General features: G+C 40.4%; 1 protein-coding gene across 11 annotated transcripts in view; it reads left to right on the plus strand.

The window, feature by feature from the left end:
- Positions 1-212: 212 nt before the first annotated feature.
- The window catches only part of CTNND2 (catenin delta 2), a 622,619-nt gene continuing 603,083 nt past the window's right edge, over positions 213-19,748 (plus strand). For 10 of the 11 annotated variants that reach the window (XR_016465049.1, XM_090137090.1, XM_090137092.1 and 7 more), the window contains exon 1: positions 898-998. Coding sequence is in view for 9 of the 11 variants with exons in the window: in XM_090137090.1 (XP_089993216.1) it covers positions 962-998 (37 nt within the window). In the remaining 2 variants the exon portion in view is untranslated. Of the gene's footprint in view, positions 233-897; positions 999-19,748 lie in introns of those variants that run through there. The other variant, XM_090137091.1, reaches the window with a different exon arrangement.

A 19,748-nucleotide genomic window follows, 5' to 3' on the forward strand; every position in this document is an offset into this window, starting at 1 on the left:
CCCCGGCGCGCGGGCTGAGCGGCGTCCGCCCGAGGAGATCGGAACCCGTTGTTCAACTCGGGCGCAGCGCCGCAACGGCGCTTAAACGGAGCGGTGGAATGGGAACTTTCGGGCGCGCGCTGTCATTGCGTCGCACGCAAGTTTCTCGGTAAAGGGTTAAGCGCATACATAAGTAAATACGACTTCCATATTCCTCGCGCTCTTCGCTCGCGAAAAGACTTCTGCAAACACGGTAGGTTTCCCACCAAGGACGCAGTGAGAAAGCTGCGGGCTAACGAGAGCGGGCGTCACCCGGATCCCATCTCTTCGCTGCTTTCCCCAGCGAGGAGAGCTGCCGTGAGGGCATCCCCGCGTCCCCTCCCGCAGCGCCGCTCTCTTCCCGCTTCGAGGCCTCGGCGCGGCCCCGCCCGGCGCAGGCAGCGGCGGCGCCTCATCGGGCGCGGGGCCGCCCGCCCTTCTCCCTTCTCCCTCCTCCTCCTCCCCCAGCCAGCGCCGGCTGCTCGGCCGCGGCGGGCGCGCTCCTGCTGGGGAGGGGACGGGAGGGAGGGGCGGAGGCAGGGCGGGAGGCAGGCAGCGCGGCGGCGAGAGAGGCAGGCAGCGCGGCGGCGGCGGCAGATGCTGCGGCGGCGGCCGCGTATCCTCCGGCCACATCCTGCGCCCGCCTGGCGCGCAGCGCTACGGCGCGGCCGCGCAGCCCGGCTCCAGCCGCAGCCCCACGCCCTCGGGGCGGTGGGTGCCGAGCGCGCCTCGCCCCGGCTGCCGGCCGTCCTGAGCGCTCCGGAGCGCACACGCACGGGCGCGCCCGGGGGGGGGGGAAGCCGAAGATGCTGCAGCTGGTGCTGGGCAAGGTCAGGACCTTGCGGTGAAGCCCGGGGCTGGCGCACCCCCCCCCCCCCCCTCCCTCCCCGGCCCTTTTCATCCTTGCCCACCGGAGTGAGGATTTGTCGCTGGGGTTTGGTGGATGCTCGGGAGGAAACAGGCTGGAGCGGCGCCGATCGGTGAGTACGGCGGGCACCGTCATGGTGCCAGGTCCCCCGCCTCCCTCCCTTTCTCCCTTCCTCCCTTCCTCTCCGGCTTCCCGGTGCGGGCTCGGCGCTGCTCCCCTCGGAGAGACGGCCGGGAGCCGCGTTTGTGCCTGCAGACGGGAGGTAACAAAGTGCCTCGTTCCTTCCTCCCACCTCTCCTCCCCCCCCAGCCCCCCGTCTCTTTCCTCCCTTTTTTCATACGCCGCCTATGTAGGGCACAGCGGCGGCTCCGTGCCGCCCGCCGCCCCGCGCCGATGCTCTCGTTACGGCGGTGAAGTCATGGGCCGGGGCGAGGAGGAGGAGGAAGGCGGTCGGGCCCGGGGTTGCTCTGCGTGTCTGCGCGGCTCTGAGGGGTGTCCTTCCTTTGAAGCCCCCCCGGCAAAACGCTGCGCTCGGGGAGGGGGTGGGGAAGGGTCTGCGGAGCGCTCGCTGATCTATTTTTAATGGCTGAAAGGAAAGATGCTCTTCTTCGCTGTACCCTTCCCTTACTCTATTGCTGGTGTGTAATGTGTTCGCATCGATCGGGCAGCGCGGAGCCGTGGCTGGGTGAGGGCACACGGAGGAGGTGAAGCAGCACGAGCGGTGCTTGTAGCACACCAACCCGTCTGGCCAGAGAGAAAACCCCAAACTGAAATCATTAGGGGAACCATGTTAAATTTCCCCTGTAGGGACTGAAGGCACGGATACGTGGAAGATGGGAATAGAGCATCTTGTTGTGCTCAGACGTTTTCTTTCTCACAGTTTAAGTGTTGGTGTGTGCTTTGTTCTGAGTCAGGGTGTCACGATTAACCTCCTGTGTTACAGTAAAATAGCCCGAACTTAGAGAAAAATATGTAGGAAGCAATAGGCCTCCATTAAACAGCCAGCTGTTAACTTTATTGGCTGTAGCAGAATATATCAGTGCACCTAAAACCACGTTTGCCTCTTTTATTGGTAATAACACGATGAAATAAAAACTTCATGTTGTGGGCTTTTTTTTTGTGGTCTGTGCGTAAAGTGGAAATCCTGAGCTGTAGTTGGGAGCTGTTCTGTGGGCTGTGCCACACTCACAGCCGCACCTTTGAGGAGTTAAGGCATACCCCAGAGCCATGCAGGGTTTATGTAAGTCTGCTGTGGACTTCTCAATCAAGACGAGGGAAATAATGTGTGTTCCTGTATCTCAGGATGTACTCCTCTTGTCTTGAGCTCAAGAAGTTACCTGGCTGGGCTGATGTTGTCCAGACAGCTCAGCTAGTTGGTCAGTGCAGAAGTGACGTGGTGTGAGGGAGTCGGTGCAGGTCTGTGGAGAGGGCTGCTGTGTGCCCTGAGGGGGGCCTCAGGCCCACACGGTTTCGGAGACCCTGTCAGCTGGTTGGTACTGTGGGCATGGGGAGAAACCCCAAAGCCAACCACCAGGGAATAGTGCAGTAATTAAGAACTTGTGCATTCTGTGGTGATCAAACATCCCTATAAGATCAGTTCCATGTGTGAAGCTGCCCCTCTTGTCTGGAAATGCCTTCCCCTTTAGGGAGCTGTGATGGAATATCATCAGTCTGCATGCCACAAAGCTGCACAGAACTTGCAATAGATCATTCTTATTAGTAAGAAGTTGATTAATGGCTTGGGGATGTGTTGGATGAGACTTTATTGAGAGCTGCAGTACAGAAATGGGAGATTGCATCTTGGTCGCGGTGCTCAGAGATGGTTTTTGCAGCCTGTTATATAAGAGAGGCTTTGAAAAAAGAGGAGCGGGCTGTGCTGTGCGTACATACCAAAGGAAATACCTCCTAAAGCTTCTGGTAGGAAGCAAAGTGTTTATTTCTGGATTTCAGTTGCATGAGGGTTTGTGGGTTGTGAGAAGGATGCTTTGGGGAGGGAACTCCAGCTACTGTGCTGAGTTCTGCTTGTCAGATCCCTTAGCTGATGCCAAGCAGTGATAAATGGCTCATCAATGGCTCTAACTTCTGATTTTCACTTTTTTTTTTTTTAATAATGCTCCTAAAATTATTTCATCCTCACATAGTGAACTCTGACAGACAGCTGCACAAAATAGAAATAGTATCAACCAAAAAAAAAAAAGTGTTTGCATAATTCTTGTTTGCATAATTTACCTCTGCTGATGGATGGTATCGATTTAATGACTGTGATCTGTTGTAATGTGTTTGTTTCTCGAGATGTGTAACATCAACTTATGCCACAAAGGAAGGAATGGAGCAGCTTATTTTAAGGGTTTTAAGAAATCTGTTTTTAAGTAGGGCTGTAGATTGGCATGTAAATTGGGCAGATAACAAAATCAGCAGAACTCACGACTGTTAAATTTTTACTAAATTTCAGATACGTTTTCTATTTCATGGTTCAGTGTGATACGATTTTTAGAGCCTATCACTTGTGGCAATTCCTGCATATCTTTGTTAGGATTCCAGACGTACATTTCAAGTATTCCTAGAAGCAACTGTGTTCACAATTGTCAGTAAGATAAGGAAAACACATCATTATGGCACTCTTTACTTAAATAAGAACTTGTGGTTTTGATTCTTATTGATTGCACTTGTAAGTCATGAAGTTTGATATTTCCAGTTACAGCTTTATCTGTCAAAAATGAAATGGATTGTTTTTCTCCTTTTGAAGGTCTCAGTATGGTCTTATTACAGGATGAATTTTGGGTGATTATTTGACTGCACAGCGTTAAGTTTAGTAGTATGCTTATATACAACATAAGTAATACATTGCAATGGAGGCAGGATTTTTAAATATAATGCATTTTTTTTTAGAAAGACACAATGACTCTTGAATAAGACTAAAATGCCTTTGCTTTTGAATAAGAGATTGCTCACAAAAATCAGTGCATTTACAGAAGCATTATTTTTCTAATTTTAAGGGGGAAGACACAGGACAGCTACTCAATATTGGAAATAAGAAAATAGGTTGCCCAGAGAGGTGGTGGATGCTCTGTCCCTGTAGACATTCAAGGTCAGGTTAGGCTAGCCTCTGAGCAGTCTGATCTAGCTGTAGGTATCCATGTTCGTTGCAGGAGAGTTGGACCAGGTAACTTTTAAGGGTCCCTTCCAACTCAAATGATTCTAATCCTCTATTCCTGAACTGCAGAACCAATGCATTTGGTTTATAGTTAGGATACTTGGAAAGAAGTCTGAATGGAGCAGGACACACTGAAGTGATTTCTTCTGTTCCCTTGGGATGTGCTAATGTGGTATCATGAATGGGCTGTAAAAGCAGATTGTCTGACCAGATTCCCTGGCAATATTCTGGTCATTATAAATGTAAAGGAAATATGTTATCTGCTATATGGATACTGATAGCTATGCTAATAGATTTTTTTTTTTTCTCATATGAGATGCTTGTTTATTGTAAAACTAAGAAAGAGGGAAACATCTCGTTATCTGTGACAGCAAGCATTTAATGTTTAAGTTGTTCTTGGCATGCTAACTTCTGGTGCATCCTACTGGCTCTTAATCTCCCTGTTCTGCTTTCAAAAATTCAGTTATAGGAATAAGCAGTTACTTTAGGAGACACAAAATATGGAGGAATATGTATTATCTTGATTGAAAGGGCGCTCTATTTTGTTGAAGTTTTTTGGGGAGGAAAAGAAAAAGCCTTCTAATGAAACACTGTATTTCTCAAACCTACCAAGAAAACATTATTTGTAATATTGTATTTGTAATGACAATATTTGCTATTATACTTGATTGTTTTGTTGCTTTAGCCATTCTAGTTCTATCATATAACAAACCATGTTTTTCCACCTGCTTACATTCATTTTGAGAAGGCAGAAATATGCAGAGTTGACACTGAGTGCTAACATAAATTAAGAGCATCTAAGAGCCAAAGAAGTTCTACATCAAATGCTCTTTAAGGGAAGATTTTTTTTTTAATTTTTTAAATTTTTTAAAAAAAATACTTATTTATTTATTTATTTATTGTTCCCCACCCCTTTTTTCTCTTTTTGCCAAGTTTGCAGTTGACTTAATCACTCAAAATGTTAACAGTCAAGAAAACTTCTTTTGGAAACAGATCGTAAAACTTAAATGTTATACTAAGCAGACAATATTAGCATAAGAGAATCATAGAATGGCCTGGGTTGAAAAAGGACCACAATGTTCATCTAGTTATAACTCCCTGCTATGTGCAGGGTCACCAACCACCAGATCAGGCTGCCCAGAGTCGCATCCAGCCTGGCCTTGAATGTCTCCATGGATGGGGCATCCACAGCTTCCTTGGGCAACCTGTTCTGGCCTGTCTCTGAGTGAAAAACTTCCTCCTAATATCTAACCTAAACCTCTCCTGTCTCAGCTTAAAACCATTCCCCCTTGTCCTATCACTATCCACTCTCATAAACAGCCGTTCCTCCTCCTGTTTATACACTCCCTTCAAGTACTGGAAGGCCACAATGAGGTCTCCCTAGAGCCTTCTCTTCTCCAAGCTAAATAAGCCCAGTTCCATCAACCTTTCTTCATAAATACCTTTCTCCATATATTCTCCTCTTTCAGCCACAGGTATGTTTTTCTTTTCTAACACAGTAAATTATTGTTCAATTAAGCATCTCCAAAATATCCCTTTAAGGCTGAATTTTTTTCAACTGAGCTGAATGAAATTGGGCATGTAGCATAAATAAGAATTTTTTTATGAGTTTCTTAATTGTTTTAAACACATTGGATTAGACTTGACCTGAGATAAATTAATATGTAGAAGTTAACTTCTTTTAAATTACTGAAGTGTTTAGGGAAATAATTAGAAGCAAGTTACAATGAGGAATCTTCTGGCATTCTTCTCTTAGTGTTGAACCTATCTGGGTAGTAAGTAAGTAATTCTTGAACATGCACATCGTTTGCTCTTTCATAGAAAGTAGGTTGTTGTCCCAGTCAAGCTTGTATGCTTAAAAATAATCCTCCTCCTTGCCAAAGGTTTTACTGTTACCTTACTTTTTTGGCATAAGGAAAGGCAAAAACCTTTTTGCGTTTGTTTTTTGGCATGAGGAATTGTATGATGTTGAATATGAAGGTGTATGGGAACTGCTGACTCACGGCCTGAACCTCTGATTGACCACCTGAGGCGAGCAATGAGTCAGCCCTGGGAGCACAGGTGAAAGCAATTCACCTGTGCTGCTGGAAGGGGTGGAGCCTGGCTCCACCTCTCCTAGACCCATTTAAGAGCTGACTACCATCAGGAAAGAATCTCTTCTGGAGAACTCTCTTTTGGAGTTTTGTAGTGAGCCCAGGACGTGGGTAAGCTTTCTATCTATTCTCTTTTTGTTATTATAATCTGCTTTGTCAAACTCTTGTTTTTTTCATAATTATAATATCTTCGTATTCATTGACTATACAGAAGGTGTCTGAAAACTAGAATGACCCAGAAGTCTGGATCAGAGAGTTGTTATCTCTAGAAACAATGGCTTGAATGTCTTCAATAATGCAAGCGAGTAAAGGTTACAGGAACCTAGGCGGAGGAAGCCCTGCTGTTGCAAGTGTTTTCAGAGGCATTGAGCTCTTTAAATAAGCTGAGACCTGAAAGCATTTTTGAAATCATCTGTCTCGTGTTTCTTACAGCAGCTAAGCTCCGCTACAGCTTTTGAATATGCCCAATGGCAGCATCTCGCTTTAGGGTGGCTTGGGGCCTTTGACAGGGAGATTGTATGATCTGGAAGCTGAATCCCCACAGAAAGTGGGGCTTGGGGTTTCAAAACACTGTTGATGCTAAAATGGGTCTTCCAGATAGGTCGTTTGGTGAGATCTTAGAAATCAAAGTCCCTGTCAGTCTATAACCATTTTGACAAATTGACAAATATGATGATTCATTTTGTTAAGCTGAGTGTTACTAATGAAGTACCCGTGTCCTGGGTAACTGGACCTTTAATTCTGTCTAACCTTGTCTGACCAGTTGTGCTTATAAATGCAGTGAATAAGTGAACAAATTTTGGGTATTAAAAAAAAAAATCAACCATATCTTGTGCATTCGTGAAGCAAGTTGACAGTAATTGAAGAATCCTGTTATTCTTGCTATTCTTACTGCTAATAATATTTTTGAAACTTGAGTTATAAGAATCATGTAGCTTTATGTGTGGATTTCTATCATGGTGCCGAAGTCATTTAGTGTTGCGTGGAAAAGCTTAGAAATGTGAAAGCATGCCTCATCTTTGTAAGTGTCTATAATATAGAAGGCTGAGTGCATTCTCAGAATGATCATTATGAAAAGAAAAATTGAAGGTACTTGGCATTTATTTTCTTTATTTCTTGTTAAACCAGGTTTATAGTATTTATCCCAATACAAGGATGTTGAGTAACAGGATTAAAAGCCCTGCATGGGGATCGCTGCGTTAATTCCCACATGCCTCTCTGCTGTTTGTGAATTTGTTTTTTGGATGGTAAACTTCGATTCATTGTGGGGAAAAACAGGACCTGTGATCTGGCATAGACCTCATTAATGATTGACTAGCACATGTGCTTTAATTTTACCAATGGCATATAACATCCTATAATTAAATGTATATTAGATACATAACAACACTTCCTTTTTCACCTGTGTAAATATGATAAAGATTTCTACTAAAGATTTTTATAGGATCAGAAGTACGTATTTTTGTTTACAGTGTTTCCTAGAAGGTTGGCAGCTTCTTGTGCTTGTTTGCTGCTTCTGACTTCTGTACCAAGAACAAGTACAGTGTCTGCACAAAGCCTCAAGGGTCTTGGTGGTCTCTGACTTAATCTCTTCAAAGAAGGGCGAGCAGGTTGAACTTAATTAGAAACATACATGTCTAATGAAGGAGTAAGTTTAAAATTTCAGATTAAAAAAACCTGACATTAGAAACAGTCATGGTATGAAGGAATCTTACATATGAATATCAGGATTGAATGGAAGCCATCATGTATTTGAAAAGCTTAGTGCACTACATTCTACAAAGCAACTATTTAATACACTCAGGTAAATAAGTATTTAAAATGTGCCATTACGTTTTGTGCATTAAAATCAAATACTGAGGCATGCATTTCTGGTCAAATCAGGGAAGTTCGTTAGCCTCTGCGTGCTTCCTCTGGGATACCGCACACTTAATTCTCAGTGCTGACTGTCATAATGAGCTATCAAAGGATGGATAATACTCCTCATTTTAAAAAGAAATAAACACTTTCTTATATTGTGTCACCTCGTATAACCAACAGTCATGTTCAGTGGATGAAATGTGAAACTACGATATAAAACAACTTTGGCATCTCTTCTTTGCCTCTCTGAGGTGGAGTTTTGAGCAACTGTTTAAATGCTCCCTCTCTGTAAATAGCTTTTAATTAGAGGTAGACTTCTAATCAGCTTTGTAACTGTTACTTTTCTGTCTGTCTAGGAGATACAGTGCATGTGTAACTTTATCTGCCTTTTTTTTTTTTCCTACTCTATTTGAAGATGTGTGATTTTTTTTTTTGGTAGTGAAAAATAATTGTTTCTTTTAGCTCATATATATTAGCATAAAAAGATTTAAACACAGAAGACACCTCTCTTTGAGTGTTAAAAACAAAATTCTACACTTTATTCATGTGTTAGGCCTTTGCTTTAGTTCAGAATGGCTAAAGCTTTGCATAGTTAGATTAGGGGAATTTAATTTGATTTCCAGGGTAAGATTTTCTTTTTATTATGTATTTTACATACACACATATATAGGTGCAGCATTAGGATTTGAGGAATATAGTATATCTGATGCTTAATTCCAGCTAAATGCCAGATAATCCTGACCTATATTGAGAAGTTTGGGATGTCTTGGATTTTTAAGACCTAGCATCTCTGACCTCCTGAATATGCTGGTGTCATTGGAAAGAGTAGGCAAAGTCTCTTCAGAGAACTTGATCTTCCCTTTGTGTATATATGCCCACCTATATTTTTGCAGGTTCCGTTTACTGTGTAGTGTCAGGGTGCAGACACCTGAAGGCAGGCTCTGGTTTGTCTCAGCAGAATGGCACTGCAAGCAGAGCCTTGTCTTAGCTGGCCTGCAAGGAGAAGGACTTTTCTCTACGGTGCTGCTCTAGAGTCTTCATGGCTGATGGATTGCTCTTTGAGGCTCCCTCAGCATGGTCTCCATTCTGAAAAAACAAACTTCCAGTGAGGAGCTGCTTGGCTTTTGATTAGTGGTGATGACAATATTTCAGGTCCCTGGATGACAGATTGTTGGTGATCTATTGACAGAGCAGACTGGGAGCGGTGATGTTTGTCAAGGAGCCAAAGACTCTCAGCACTATAAATTGCTTTTGCATTTTTCACTGTGTCACAAAAAAGGGTGGGGACTGGGAGAGAGGCTGAAAGTCAGGATAGCTGTACTGTCAGCAAAATAAAACGATGCTGATTCAGTCTTTTAATAGATAGTTGAGATAATCTGATTTCTAATAAATGTTTTCAGATATACATTTTCAGGAGTACTTCATTTGAAAAATTATACAAGTTGTAACAGGATGTCTTGCACAGATTCAACAAATCAACCAGTTTAAACCTGCTTATGAAATGCTTCTGTGTGCTATTTGAATGCTATAAGCAAGATGGAACTAGCTGCACCTGTGTCAAATGCATCTATATCATACAACTTGACATGCTAAGCTCCAAAGCTGTATAATTTTGTGGCTTTTTTTTTCTCTGAGCAAAACTCAGTCATATTCTCAATTAAGTAACAGAAATCCAACTGGTTCAATGGAAGATGTATGCTTTACAAGATGGACTTCGGTCAAAAATATTTTCTCTTAAATCAGCATTTTTTCATTTACTTGGATCTTCCATGACTCCATAATCTAATGTTTGTCATGCTGCAGAAAATACTTTTTCTTTGATTTAAAGAAAACCACAGGCATCTCAGTGGTATCATCAAACAGGCAGAGTGAATAACTTCTGTACTAGTTCATATTTTTTTTCCTAAAATCTAGAATTTGTAAGTTTTGCTACACTTTTTCCAACTTTGATGAATGTATGAATTCCAGATGGGGGGAAAAGGAGTGGAGGAAGGAAAATCAGTTGTAGTTTGTTTAGCTAACTTTCTCTACAAGGAGATCCTGTAAATAGCAGTGTTCCTCAGGGGGTCTTGTTCAGCATCTTTGTCAGCGACCTGGATGAAGTGATAGAGTCCACCCTCAGCAGGTTTGGTGATGACACAAAGCTGGGAGGAGTGGCTGACACGCTGGAAGGCTGTGCTACCGTTCAATAAAACCTGGACAGACTTGAGAAATTGGTCAGGAAGGAACCTGATGAGGTATAAGAAGAACAAGTGTAGAGTCTAGCACCTGGGGAAGAATAATCACATGCATCAATACAGATTAAGAGGTGACTGGGGGATCCTGGTGGCCGGGTGGCACAGGTTGGCTATTAGTCAGCAGTGTGCCCTGTGGCCAAGAAGGCCAGTGGTATTTTGGGGTGCAGTAAAAAAGAGTGTGATCAGCAGGTTGAGGGAAGTGGTCCTCCTCCTCTACTCTGCCTTAGTAAGGCCATGTTTAAATTGCTGTGTCCAGTCCTGGGCTCCCGTTCATCAATAAATAAATACCTAAAGGAAGGTGGGAGGCAAATGGATGAGGCCAGGCACTTCTCTGTGGTGTGTAGGCAAGGAGTAATGGCCTTGAACTCGTATGAAGGAAGTTATTTACTAACATGTGGAAGAACTTCATGGTAAGGGTAAAGGAGCACTGGAACAGGTTGCCCAGGGAGGTTGTGGAGTCTCCTTCTCTGGAGATAATCAAGATTCTTCTAGACACCTGCCTGTGTGACCTTATTGTAGGGTACCTGCTGTAGAAGGTGGTTGGACTTGATGATCTCTCGAGGTCCCTTCCAACCCCTGCAATTTTGTGATCCTTCCACATCCATAACAGTTAAGTTCTGGATGTGTAAGGCTTGTTTAGCTGATACTGTTCTGTGCTTATCAATAAGTGATATTACTTCCTATGAAGATGTGTTCTTTGAGGGAATGAAGCAATTATTTCTCCCCCACAATTCATTTTAAAGCTTCCTTATACAGCGTTCTATTTCATATGCTTACAGTAAAATACCAGGGGGTCCTGACTGTGAAGGGTTTAATATTCTTATAATGTTTAAATATCCGTATTTGTTCATGTTTCTTTCAAATCTTTAAGTACAGTCTTCTGGTTCCTTTTTCAGTTTAATTACTAGAGTATATTGGCAGGTGGCCAAAAAATGGTTGTGTTGTCACATGGTTTCACTTAAGTGTGTAATTTATATTGCTGTGCTATATAGTCATATTTTTTACTTACAAATGAGAACAAGTGGCTAGTATGAAAAAGATGAATTGGCTAGGAGGAATATACAAATGGGATAATTGAAGCTGACCCTAAAACTGAAGTCAGATGGAGAATGGGAAGGAATAGTGATTCCTCTTAAGATTACAGAGTAAGACTATGTATCTTTGTCGAACTTTCTGAAATACACTAATCCTACACTATAGACTGTAAGGATCAGGTGAATCCTTACTATAGACTGTTGATGTTCCTTTGGAGAAGCATGTGTGGATTCTTCCCCTGTGCACGTTGAAGGAGGTTTTAGTTTATACTCTTCCGGGTTCCATTCTTTCATACTTGCCTACCTAACCAGCAAAACCACTCCCTGTGTTGGTAAACTTATTACAGGTTAGGATGCTGTCACTCTGCAAAGAAGTTAAATTGGGGTTGACAGTGAAAATAGGATTAATGAGTTTGTTCCATGTTTTAATTATTTGATTTATTATTCTGATCTTGAATAAGCTGTTGGACTTCAGGTTCAACTTTCATCTGAAAGATAAGAGCACAAGGTTTGAATACTGAGAATATGTTTGAATACTCAACACATGTTGCTGAATGCATATTAATGTGGGCTATTGCTTTTTGAATAAAGCTTTAAAAAAAAAAAAGAGAACCTTTAGATTTCTGTCTTCTCACTAGGAAATATGGTAGCCCTCTGAAACTCAGGTTAGCAAGACTTTTTCGTCTATACAGAACATTAATTTTGCTATGATGTTTTTAAAAACAGCTCTGCTGCTTTGGTGGTTAGTTCAAATTTGGTTGGTTTTCTGACCCTTTTCACAGCATGTTGTGTGAAATTCATAGAGCGAGATAAAAATTATAACAAAGTTTCAGCTGGATCAATCTTATTTCTAGGAATCAGAGAAACCAATGTCATATAACTAAACTAAAATAAATAACTAAAATAAAATCTTGTTTCTTTTTCTTTCTGAATCAGGATGTTTCCTGAAATGAATATTTTAGAAATCTTCATGAATATTATCAGCTTGCACTCAAGTTTAGTAAGTAGCATGAAAAGGTTATATGTAGACTTTAAAAGAGTCAGTAGCTGTCTTCGTTATCTGAGGGAGAAATGCTGTCCTTTCTGTGGTTGCTGCCAGGGAATTAAGGTAGCTTTTGGATTTTATATCAGTGAAGTTGTTTAATTTTTTCTGAGGCAAAACTTAGTTTTCCCACAGTGTAACAACTAAATAATGCTAGAATGTAATTAACAGTTTTGACACAACTAAGTTAAGCGGATGGAATAAGAGATAGGCAAAAGAGTAAAATCATATTTTAAGATCTAGATCAAGGTGATGGAATGCATGTAAAGGTAAAAATATGTACATAGAATTATAGTATGGGCTTTCAGAGACTGCTCCAATTCAGATGGGAAATCAACCTCAGCAGTAATGGGTGGTAGCTAAAACATTTCAGATTGCCTATGTAATACATCAAGACTCTTACCTGCGAAATAGCATGAGTTGAGACTTTATTTTTTGTTTTGGATCAGTGAAAGGAGGCAATATCAGTGTGATAAATCCTCTACTACCTCAATGGAATTTGACAATAGTGAAAATAATTTTAGTTTTCTATTCTGTTCCCTTCAGTGTGCAATTTACAGTAGTTTATGTGGAAGGGTTAGGGACTTGTGATTTATTTCTCAATACCAGGTTCTAGATATAAAGTATATTTCTGAATCATAGCTATATATCTGCATTTCACAAGAGCCGTCAGAGAAAGGAAAGCCAGCACAAAGCCTTTTCTGTGCACATGAATCCCTCTGTAGAGCATCTACAAAAAACTGTGGCTTAAACAATGCTTCTGATGTTTTAATCTTCTCTTTTTGTCATATATATGTGGAGGAGCAAAACAAAAAGGGACTTGTAATTTAAGGTCTGAGTCTTTCTGTGTTCAAAACTTTGAAGTTTGAATATTTGTTTGTTTCTAAGAATTTTACTAAAAACTGAAGACATTCAGATATTACCCAAAGCATAAAAAACATATAAAGCAGTATGGCCTTTCTCAACTTTTTATTTCTGTAGTTTTTTTTGTTTCAGGCTACCTCTTTTGTACAGATTTTTGTTATGGTTGTCTTGAAACAGTCATTAACGGCTGAAATAGAAGGCTTATGGAAGATCTTGTTGCCCCTTTGCATTTTAAATGTCTGGGATCTCATGCTATCTAATAGAATGTGAGTTCTTTCACTTGTTCACAAATGTGTGTTATATTCTAATAGTTCGTCATACTGTTTAACAGAATTAAGGTTTATAGCTGATAATTGCTATTGCTAAGATATTGCTAAGGGCCTGAGGCACCTAGGCACCTTTCTTTAGATGTAGGCTAGCTTGTGGTAGAAACCCAAGAAAATTCCTTCAGTCACTGTGTTTGCAGCTCTTGTTTCAAACTTTTTTCCTTAAATATTCTGATGTGGAACCAAAGTTTAAGTTTGAGTGCAAGTATATTTACTCATCACTACTAATTTTGTTATGAAACTGGACCTGAGATAAGCATAAGTTACAAAAGGAGCTCAGAGCTAGTCATGAATGTCCCAGCTTGAGCTACTGTGTGAGCTCAACACCTCTGAATTAATCCCAGACCTCTTACAATACATAAAAGAAAAAAAACACGCAAGAACTTCAGTCAGAAATAAGATTCAGCAGTATCTTTGTACAGGCATGTGACCATCTCCTTTCCAGCATGCTTGAAAAATGCGCTGTAGGTTCATTGATGGTTCCATATGTTAAGACCCATATGCAAGAACAAATGAGGTAACAAACTGCAGTGCTAATTTATCACTCATCTAAGCGATTAAACATAGCTGTGGCTTTTTATTTTGTACTATATCAGTGTTTTGACAACTGAATTTAGAACACAACCCTGTTGAACTGGTGCTGTCCAAAACATACTCACAGATGGTTCTGTACTGAAGAGTTCAAAAACCCAGCTAATGCAACTGCTTAAGGGAAAACACGCATAGAGAGGTTGAAAACAGGTCAGGTACAAGCATGAAAAACAGGATCTTGGCTTCTTATGTACTCTGTTTCCTAGAACATGCAGCTCTTTCAGTGTTGTTCAGGCAGACTTGTTTCTTGTTCTGCTGCTATCAGTGCATGGGTAGCGTAAAACTTTTCACTTCATATGGACATTTTTGCAAGTAGGTATTAATGCAAAGCATTAAATGCTATTCTAATGTTTTGTCAAAAATAGTGTCAAAGCTTTAAAATATCCTGGAAGTAGTCTCTTCTGAGAATTTTTTTGTCAGTATCCATCTTGTAAGGCAAAATAGTAGAGCACCCTATAGCTACTTTGACCTAACTCAGTGGATCAGAAGGTAACCACTGACTTACTTCTCCCCTCCACTAGTGTGTGTTACTCAGAAGAAACTTAGGCCAGTATCAGCTTCAGTAAGGATCTGAGGACTAAGCTTAAGCTGTGCCCCTGCAACAACAACATACAGAAATAAAATGGGAAGATAATGGGGATGGGAGAAGGAAAATATTTCAAGGTTGGCGTAGTTACTAAAAATAACTGTTTCCTCAACAAAAAAGTACATGTTTTTTTCTGAATCGGTGTCAGAATGTTATAAAAAAGTAAAATGCAGTTGGTGTATTGGGTAGCAGCTGCCTTTATCATTTCAGGTATTTAAAATGAAATAAAATGTCTTGACAAGTATGGATTTGGACTTTGGCAAGAATGTATAATGATGCTTTTAATGTGGCCAGTAGACTACATTGTTCTGTAATAGCTTAGAAGATAATGTAATACACAATCAAAAATCTATTTGATGCAATATTCATTTTGAAAAATAGAACTTGGTAAACTTCTTAATTCAATGAAAAAAAATTAGTTGTGGCTTTGTAGCTGATGCTGCTTTGGTTTAAAAAACACCAAACACCAATTTTATTAAAAGCAAACTAAGCAATAAAAACAACAACTCAAAACATTTTGCTTAGCAAAACATTATATTTTCTATGACTATTTAACAGCTCTAAACCATTGATATACTTGTGGTCAGCCTTGAAAGTTTGGCCTTTTTGAACATTTGCCTTTTAATAATTCTAAATATTGCTATTCTAATTGCATGCGTCGAGGATGATTTTCCTTATGCTCTTAAGTTCTATACCCTTCTATTTTGTATACTGCTCAAAGCATATATTTTTTTTCCTATCGATTATTCTTCTAGATTGACAGATTACAGTCTGCAAAGTGTGAGGTTAGTAAACTGCATACATGACAAAAGAGGAAATATCGTATGAATGACAGTATTTCCTAAAGACGTAATCTGAAAAGAAACTTCATTTCAAAAAATTACAGTTTCTAGGAGATAAACTGGCTTACTGGTAGGATATTGTAGAATATATTATCTCCTTAATTCACGGTAGAAATGCTAATTATTTTATGTTCTCAGAAGGTGGATGGATTTCAATTCTTTTTTTATTCCTTATTGTTTTCTTTCTTCCAGAAGACTGTTCTACAGCTGTATACCCTTCCTTGACATCACTCAGTATCTTGTTCTCATAAGCTTTGCTCCAGGATTCATTATTTGTATTTTCGGTTATTAACTTAAGTGTTTTTGATTCTGCCTTTTGCTGAGTTGGGCTTAGGCTGTTCTTACTGACTGAGAATCTGAGTTCACTTGTCTTGCCTGTAGCAACATGAAATTATTTGGCATTGCATTATTTTGCTGTGAGACTATACAGCTATCTCTGGAGGACTCCAGTAGGACTTTAACACAGTCTATGCTGGAGAAAAAGAAACAGTGCAAGAATGTGCCTGACCAAATGCTAATGAACAGCTGGTTTGTGTTTCAGAATTAGCTTGTAGGCAACAGTATATTTCTCCACTGCATGGAGAAGGAGTCAGTATTTATGGATCTCATCATTGTATCTGACCATCACTTTCACTTAAACTTCTACTTTTATATTAGTTGTAGGAGATGAAACTCTCTAACAATTACCTTTGAAAGGTCATGGCAATCAGGGGAGATTTCTGAAGACTTGAAGGAAAACAAACATATGGAGAGCTACAGGCCAGCCAGCCTCACGTCAGTCTCTGGGAAGGTGATGGAGCAAATCTTCCTACAAATCATTTCCAAACATGTGAAGGACAAAGAAGGTGATTGGAAGCAATCAGCATTGGTTTGTGAAACAGATAACATGCTTGACCAAACTGATAGCCTTCTACGGTGAGAAGTGTGGTGGATGAAAGGAGAGCATTGACTGTTATTTATCTCAGCTTTAGTAGGACTTTTGACAGTACCACATATCATCATGTTAGACAAGCTCTTGAAGTGTGGGTTAGATAAACGGATGATAATGTACTGAAAAGTAGTTGGACTGAGTGGCAGTGTGAAATCCAGCAGGAGGCCAGCTAATAATGATGTGCCTCAGAGTTGATACTGGATCCTGCATTGCCTAAAATTGTTGTTAGTGGTCTGAGTTATGGGACATAGAGATGTTGTCTGCAAGTTTGCAAATGATACAAAACTGGGAGAAGTGATTTATATACCAGAGGACTCTGCTGCCATTCTGAGAGATGTTGACAGGGTAGAGAAATAAGCTGACAGGAACCTCATGATGATTAAGCAAAGGCAAAATGTCAAGCTCTGCACCTGGGTAGGAGTAACATCTTGTACCACTACATGCTGGGTGCCAACTGGGTGGGAAAAACAGCCTGGGTGAAGAAGAGCAACAGCCTCCTTGTCTGTATTAGTTAAGTTAACACCAGGATAGGGAGAGATTCTTCCCTTCCACGTTAGTCTGATAAGGCCACTTGTGGAGATCTGTGCCCAATTCTATCGGGTATTTAAATAATTTTTAACTGTTCTTTGATTTCTTACAAAACAAAAATCAGATTTTAGTGAGCTATAACATCTGCTGAACTGTTACTTAATTTCAAATGAGGAACAAAGATTTAAACAGGAGGCAGAAGAAGTTTGGGACAAGGGAGACTGGCAGGCTCCGGATGACACTTGATTTCAGTGTAGCAGGTAACTCATTTATCTGCAAACCAGAGTTCACATGTGATCTTCAAATTCAACCTCAAATGCATTAATCATCCCAAGGATGTCAGTTGTTTACTGTAGCTTGTCCTCTGTGCAGGAGAAATTTCTTTGCAGGCAGTGACAAGTTAATGTTCTGATGCTACCTGAGAACTTGGGTGTAGCAGTTTGTAAAGGAACTCAAAGCTTTGCAAGGTTTCTAGAAGGGCTTATATGCCTGTGATAGGGATGTGCAGCATCATTCAGCCTTAAGACCAGCTTTTCTGCGTTCAGTAATTAGTTTCCTGAAATTCAAAATTCACAATAGCTAGACCTGGATCCCCTGAGGAGGCATCATCAAGATATTCCAAGAGTCTCATTACAGTTTTCTCTGAAGAAGATACTCTATGATTTTATTAGTGATTGGTCTTCATTTGATTTCACCAGTCACTGATAGGGCAGGCTGATTTGAATAAAGCAATAGGTATGCCTTAGATTACTCTGACAGTGCAACTGGAGAAGTATATTGCATGCTCTCTTTTTTCCTGTTACTTTTGAGATACCCTTGGCACTCTAATCCAAGTGGTTTTGATTTGCTTTTCTAACAAAAGCAAGAAGATTTGCAGCAAAGCATCAGCGGTCTCTGAGTTGGAAAGCTTTAGATTAATGGCTTGCAGTTTCAAACTATTCTAAAAATAAACACTTCACAGTTGGAATTTACATTTTTATGGTATCATTGATGACAGGAAATGCCTTTTAATATTCAGATTGTTAAATACATTTTTCTTTTTCATTCATAATGAAGTATCTTAAATGAGCTATTGTTTTCTGCTTTGTTTTGAGGAAGTTGCTCAAGTCACATAACTGCTTGGAAGACCCTTTATTTTCGGGCATGTAGGATGGTTATACAGAAAATTAATGCTTAATGTTTGAGCACGTTTGTCTTGGACCTAGGGGAGCATGATCCAACAAGATCCAAACAGGTAGTTCATCGTTATGTATTTTAGGAAGTTGCATTCTAGCTCCAACTTGATCAAAATATCAGGAAGCATTAAGTAAAACTTAAAGTAAGAACTTTCATATTTGATGTGGATAGGTTTTGGGGAAGTGTGTGTAGGGGGGTAGAAACAGGACAAATGATGGCAGATCAAATGATTATTATTTCTTTTATTCAGAGAGCACAAATCAAATTCCATTTGGTAAGAAATAAAAAACATAAAAACCAAATCTGTCATGCCAGAGGTTTGAGCTGTTTTGAGCACTGCATAGATGGGTGATCTAGTGTTTTGCTAACTGTCTTAGCTTTCTCTCATTATAAACTAAGAGGAATTCTGGAGTGTTAGAAAGTTTTGTGTGGTGAAAACTAGGTTCTCTGATTTCCAGAAGAGAAGTACTATTATTGATGTATTGTTTCTAGTTGTTGATCCTAGCTATAGACCCAGAAGTCTCAGGCTAATTGAGTGGGACAAGCAGTTTGATCACAGACTGAAAACAATTGTACATGTGATGGTTTAGATTTGCAGTCTGAAATGAATGTTTTCATATGTCTGCATTGGTTTCACATTGGAATTCTGGATCTTCAGTTCTCTCAAGTTGTATAGAAAATAGTTTATTCTGAACTGTTCCTCTGTGGGAGCAAAACCTCTAGGGGGTGCCAAGAAGTTGCTTTGGGGTTAAGGAAACTGGTAGGTCTTCTCTCATTGGTGTCAAAAGTGCACAATTGCATGTTAAGGTTCAGTTCCTGATAGGTCTTGCAGTTCTCAGTAATTCAGATGCCTTAAGAAGGACTACTTCAATTTTGCTTCTGAAGTCTTTCTACTTAGTGATAAGTTACCTTTGAGTGTGTGTATGTGTCTTTTGATACTAGGCACTATCTGTATGACTGACGGGTCTGGTTTTAGATTTTTTAAGACGTTTAATCTTTATTCATAAGTTCTCCGAACTGGGAAAATGCACAATGTTCTAAAGTCACATAGAGCATACATTAAGATAAATACAATTTTTTTTTTTTTTTACGAAGGCTTGGTATGACAGCTGAGGCTAGATGACTACAAGTTACCAATTCCTTTTAATCTTGCATAAGACTGTGCCATTTGTTACCAAATTAGTCAAAAGCCTCAGGTAGCTTTAACACACTGGACTACTAAGCAGTGTCACTGCAATCAGCTGCAGCTAGTGGTGAAGAGGGCACCATCAGAAACACAGCTTTTTAGAGGGCTATAAATTGTTCATCCTGCACCTTGTCAGGGGCTGGAATTTGCATTTTTCTTCTTTTAGATGTGTATCAAAAATATCTGGACATGTTCTCATATTTGTAGTTTGAAATACTCCTAGGAATTTTACTCAACTGCAGCTTTTTGCACAACTGCACCAGGCTTGAAGTGGCTGTAGGCAGTAATGACATGCATTAAAAAATGTAAGATGGTGTATGGGAACTGTTAGGTCATTGCCTGAACCAGTGATTGAGCACCTGGTGGAGGAGTGAGACCAGCCCTGAGACTACAGGTGCAAATAATTCACTCA

This window comes from Phasianus colchicus, chromosome 3, assembly GCF_987193195.1.
Source record: "Phasianus colchicus chromosome 3, bPhaCol1.hap1.1, whole genome shotgun sequence".
NCBI lineage: Eukaryota > Metazoa > Chordata > Aves > Galliformes > Phasianidae > Phasianus > Phasianus colchicus.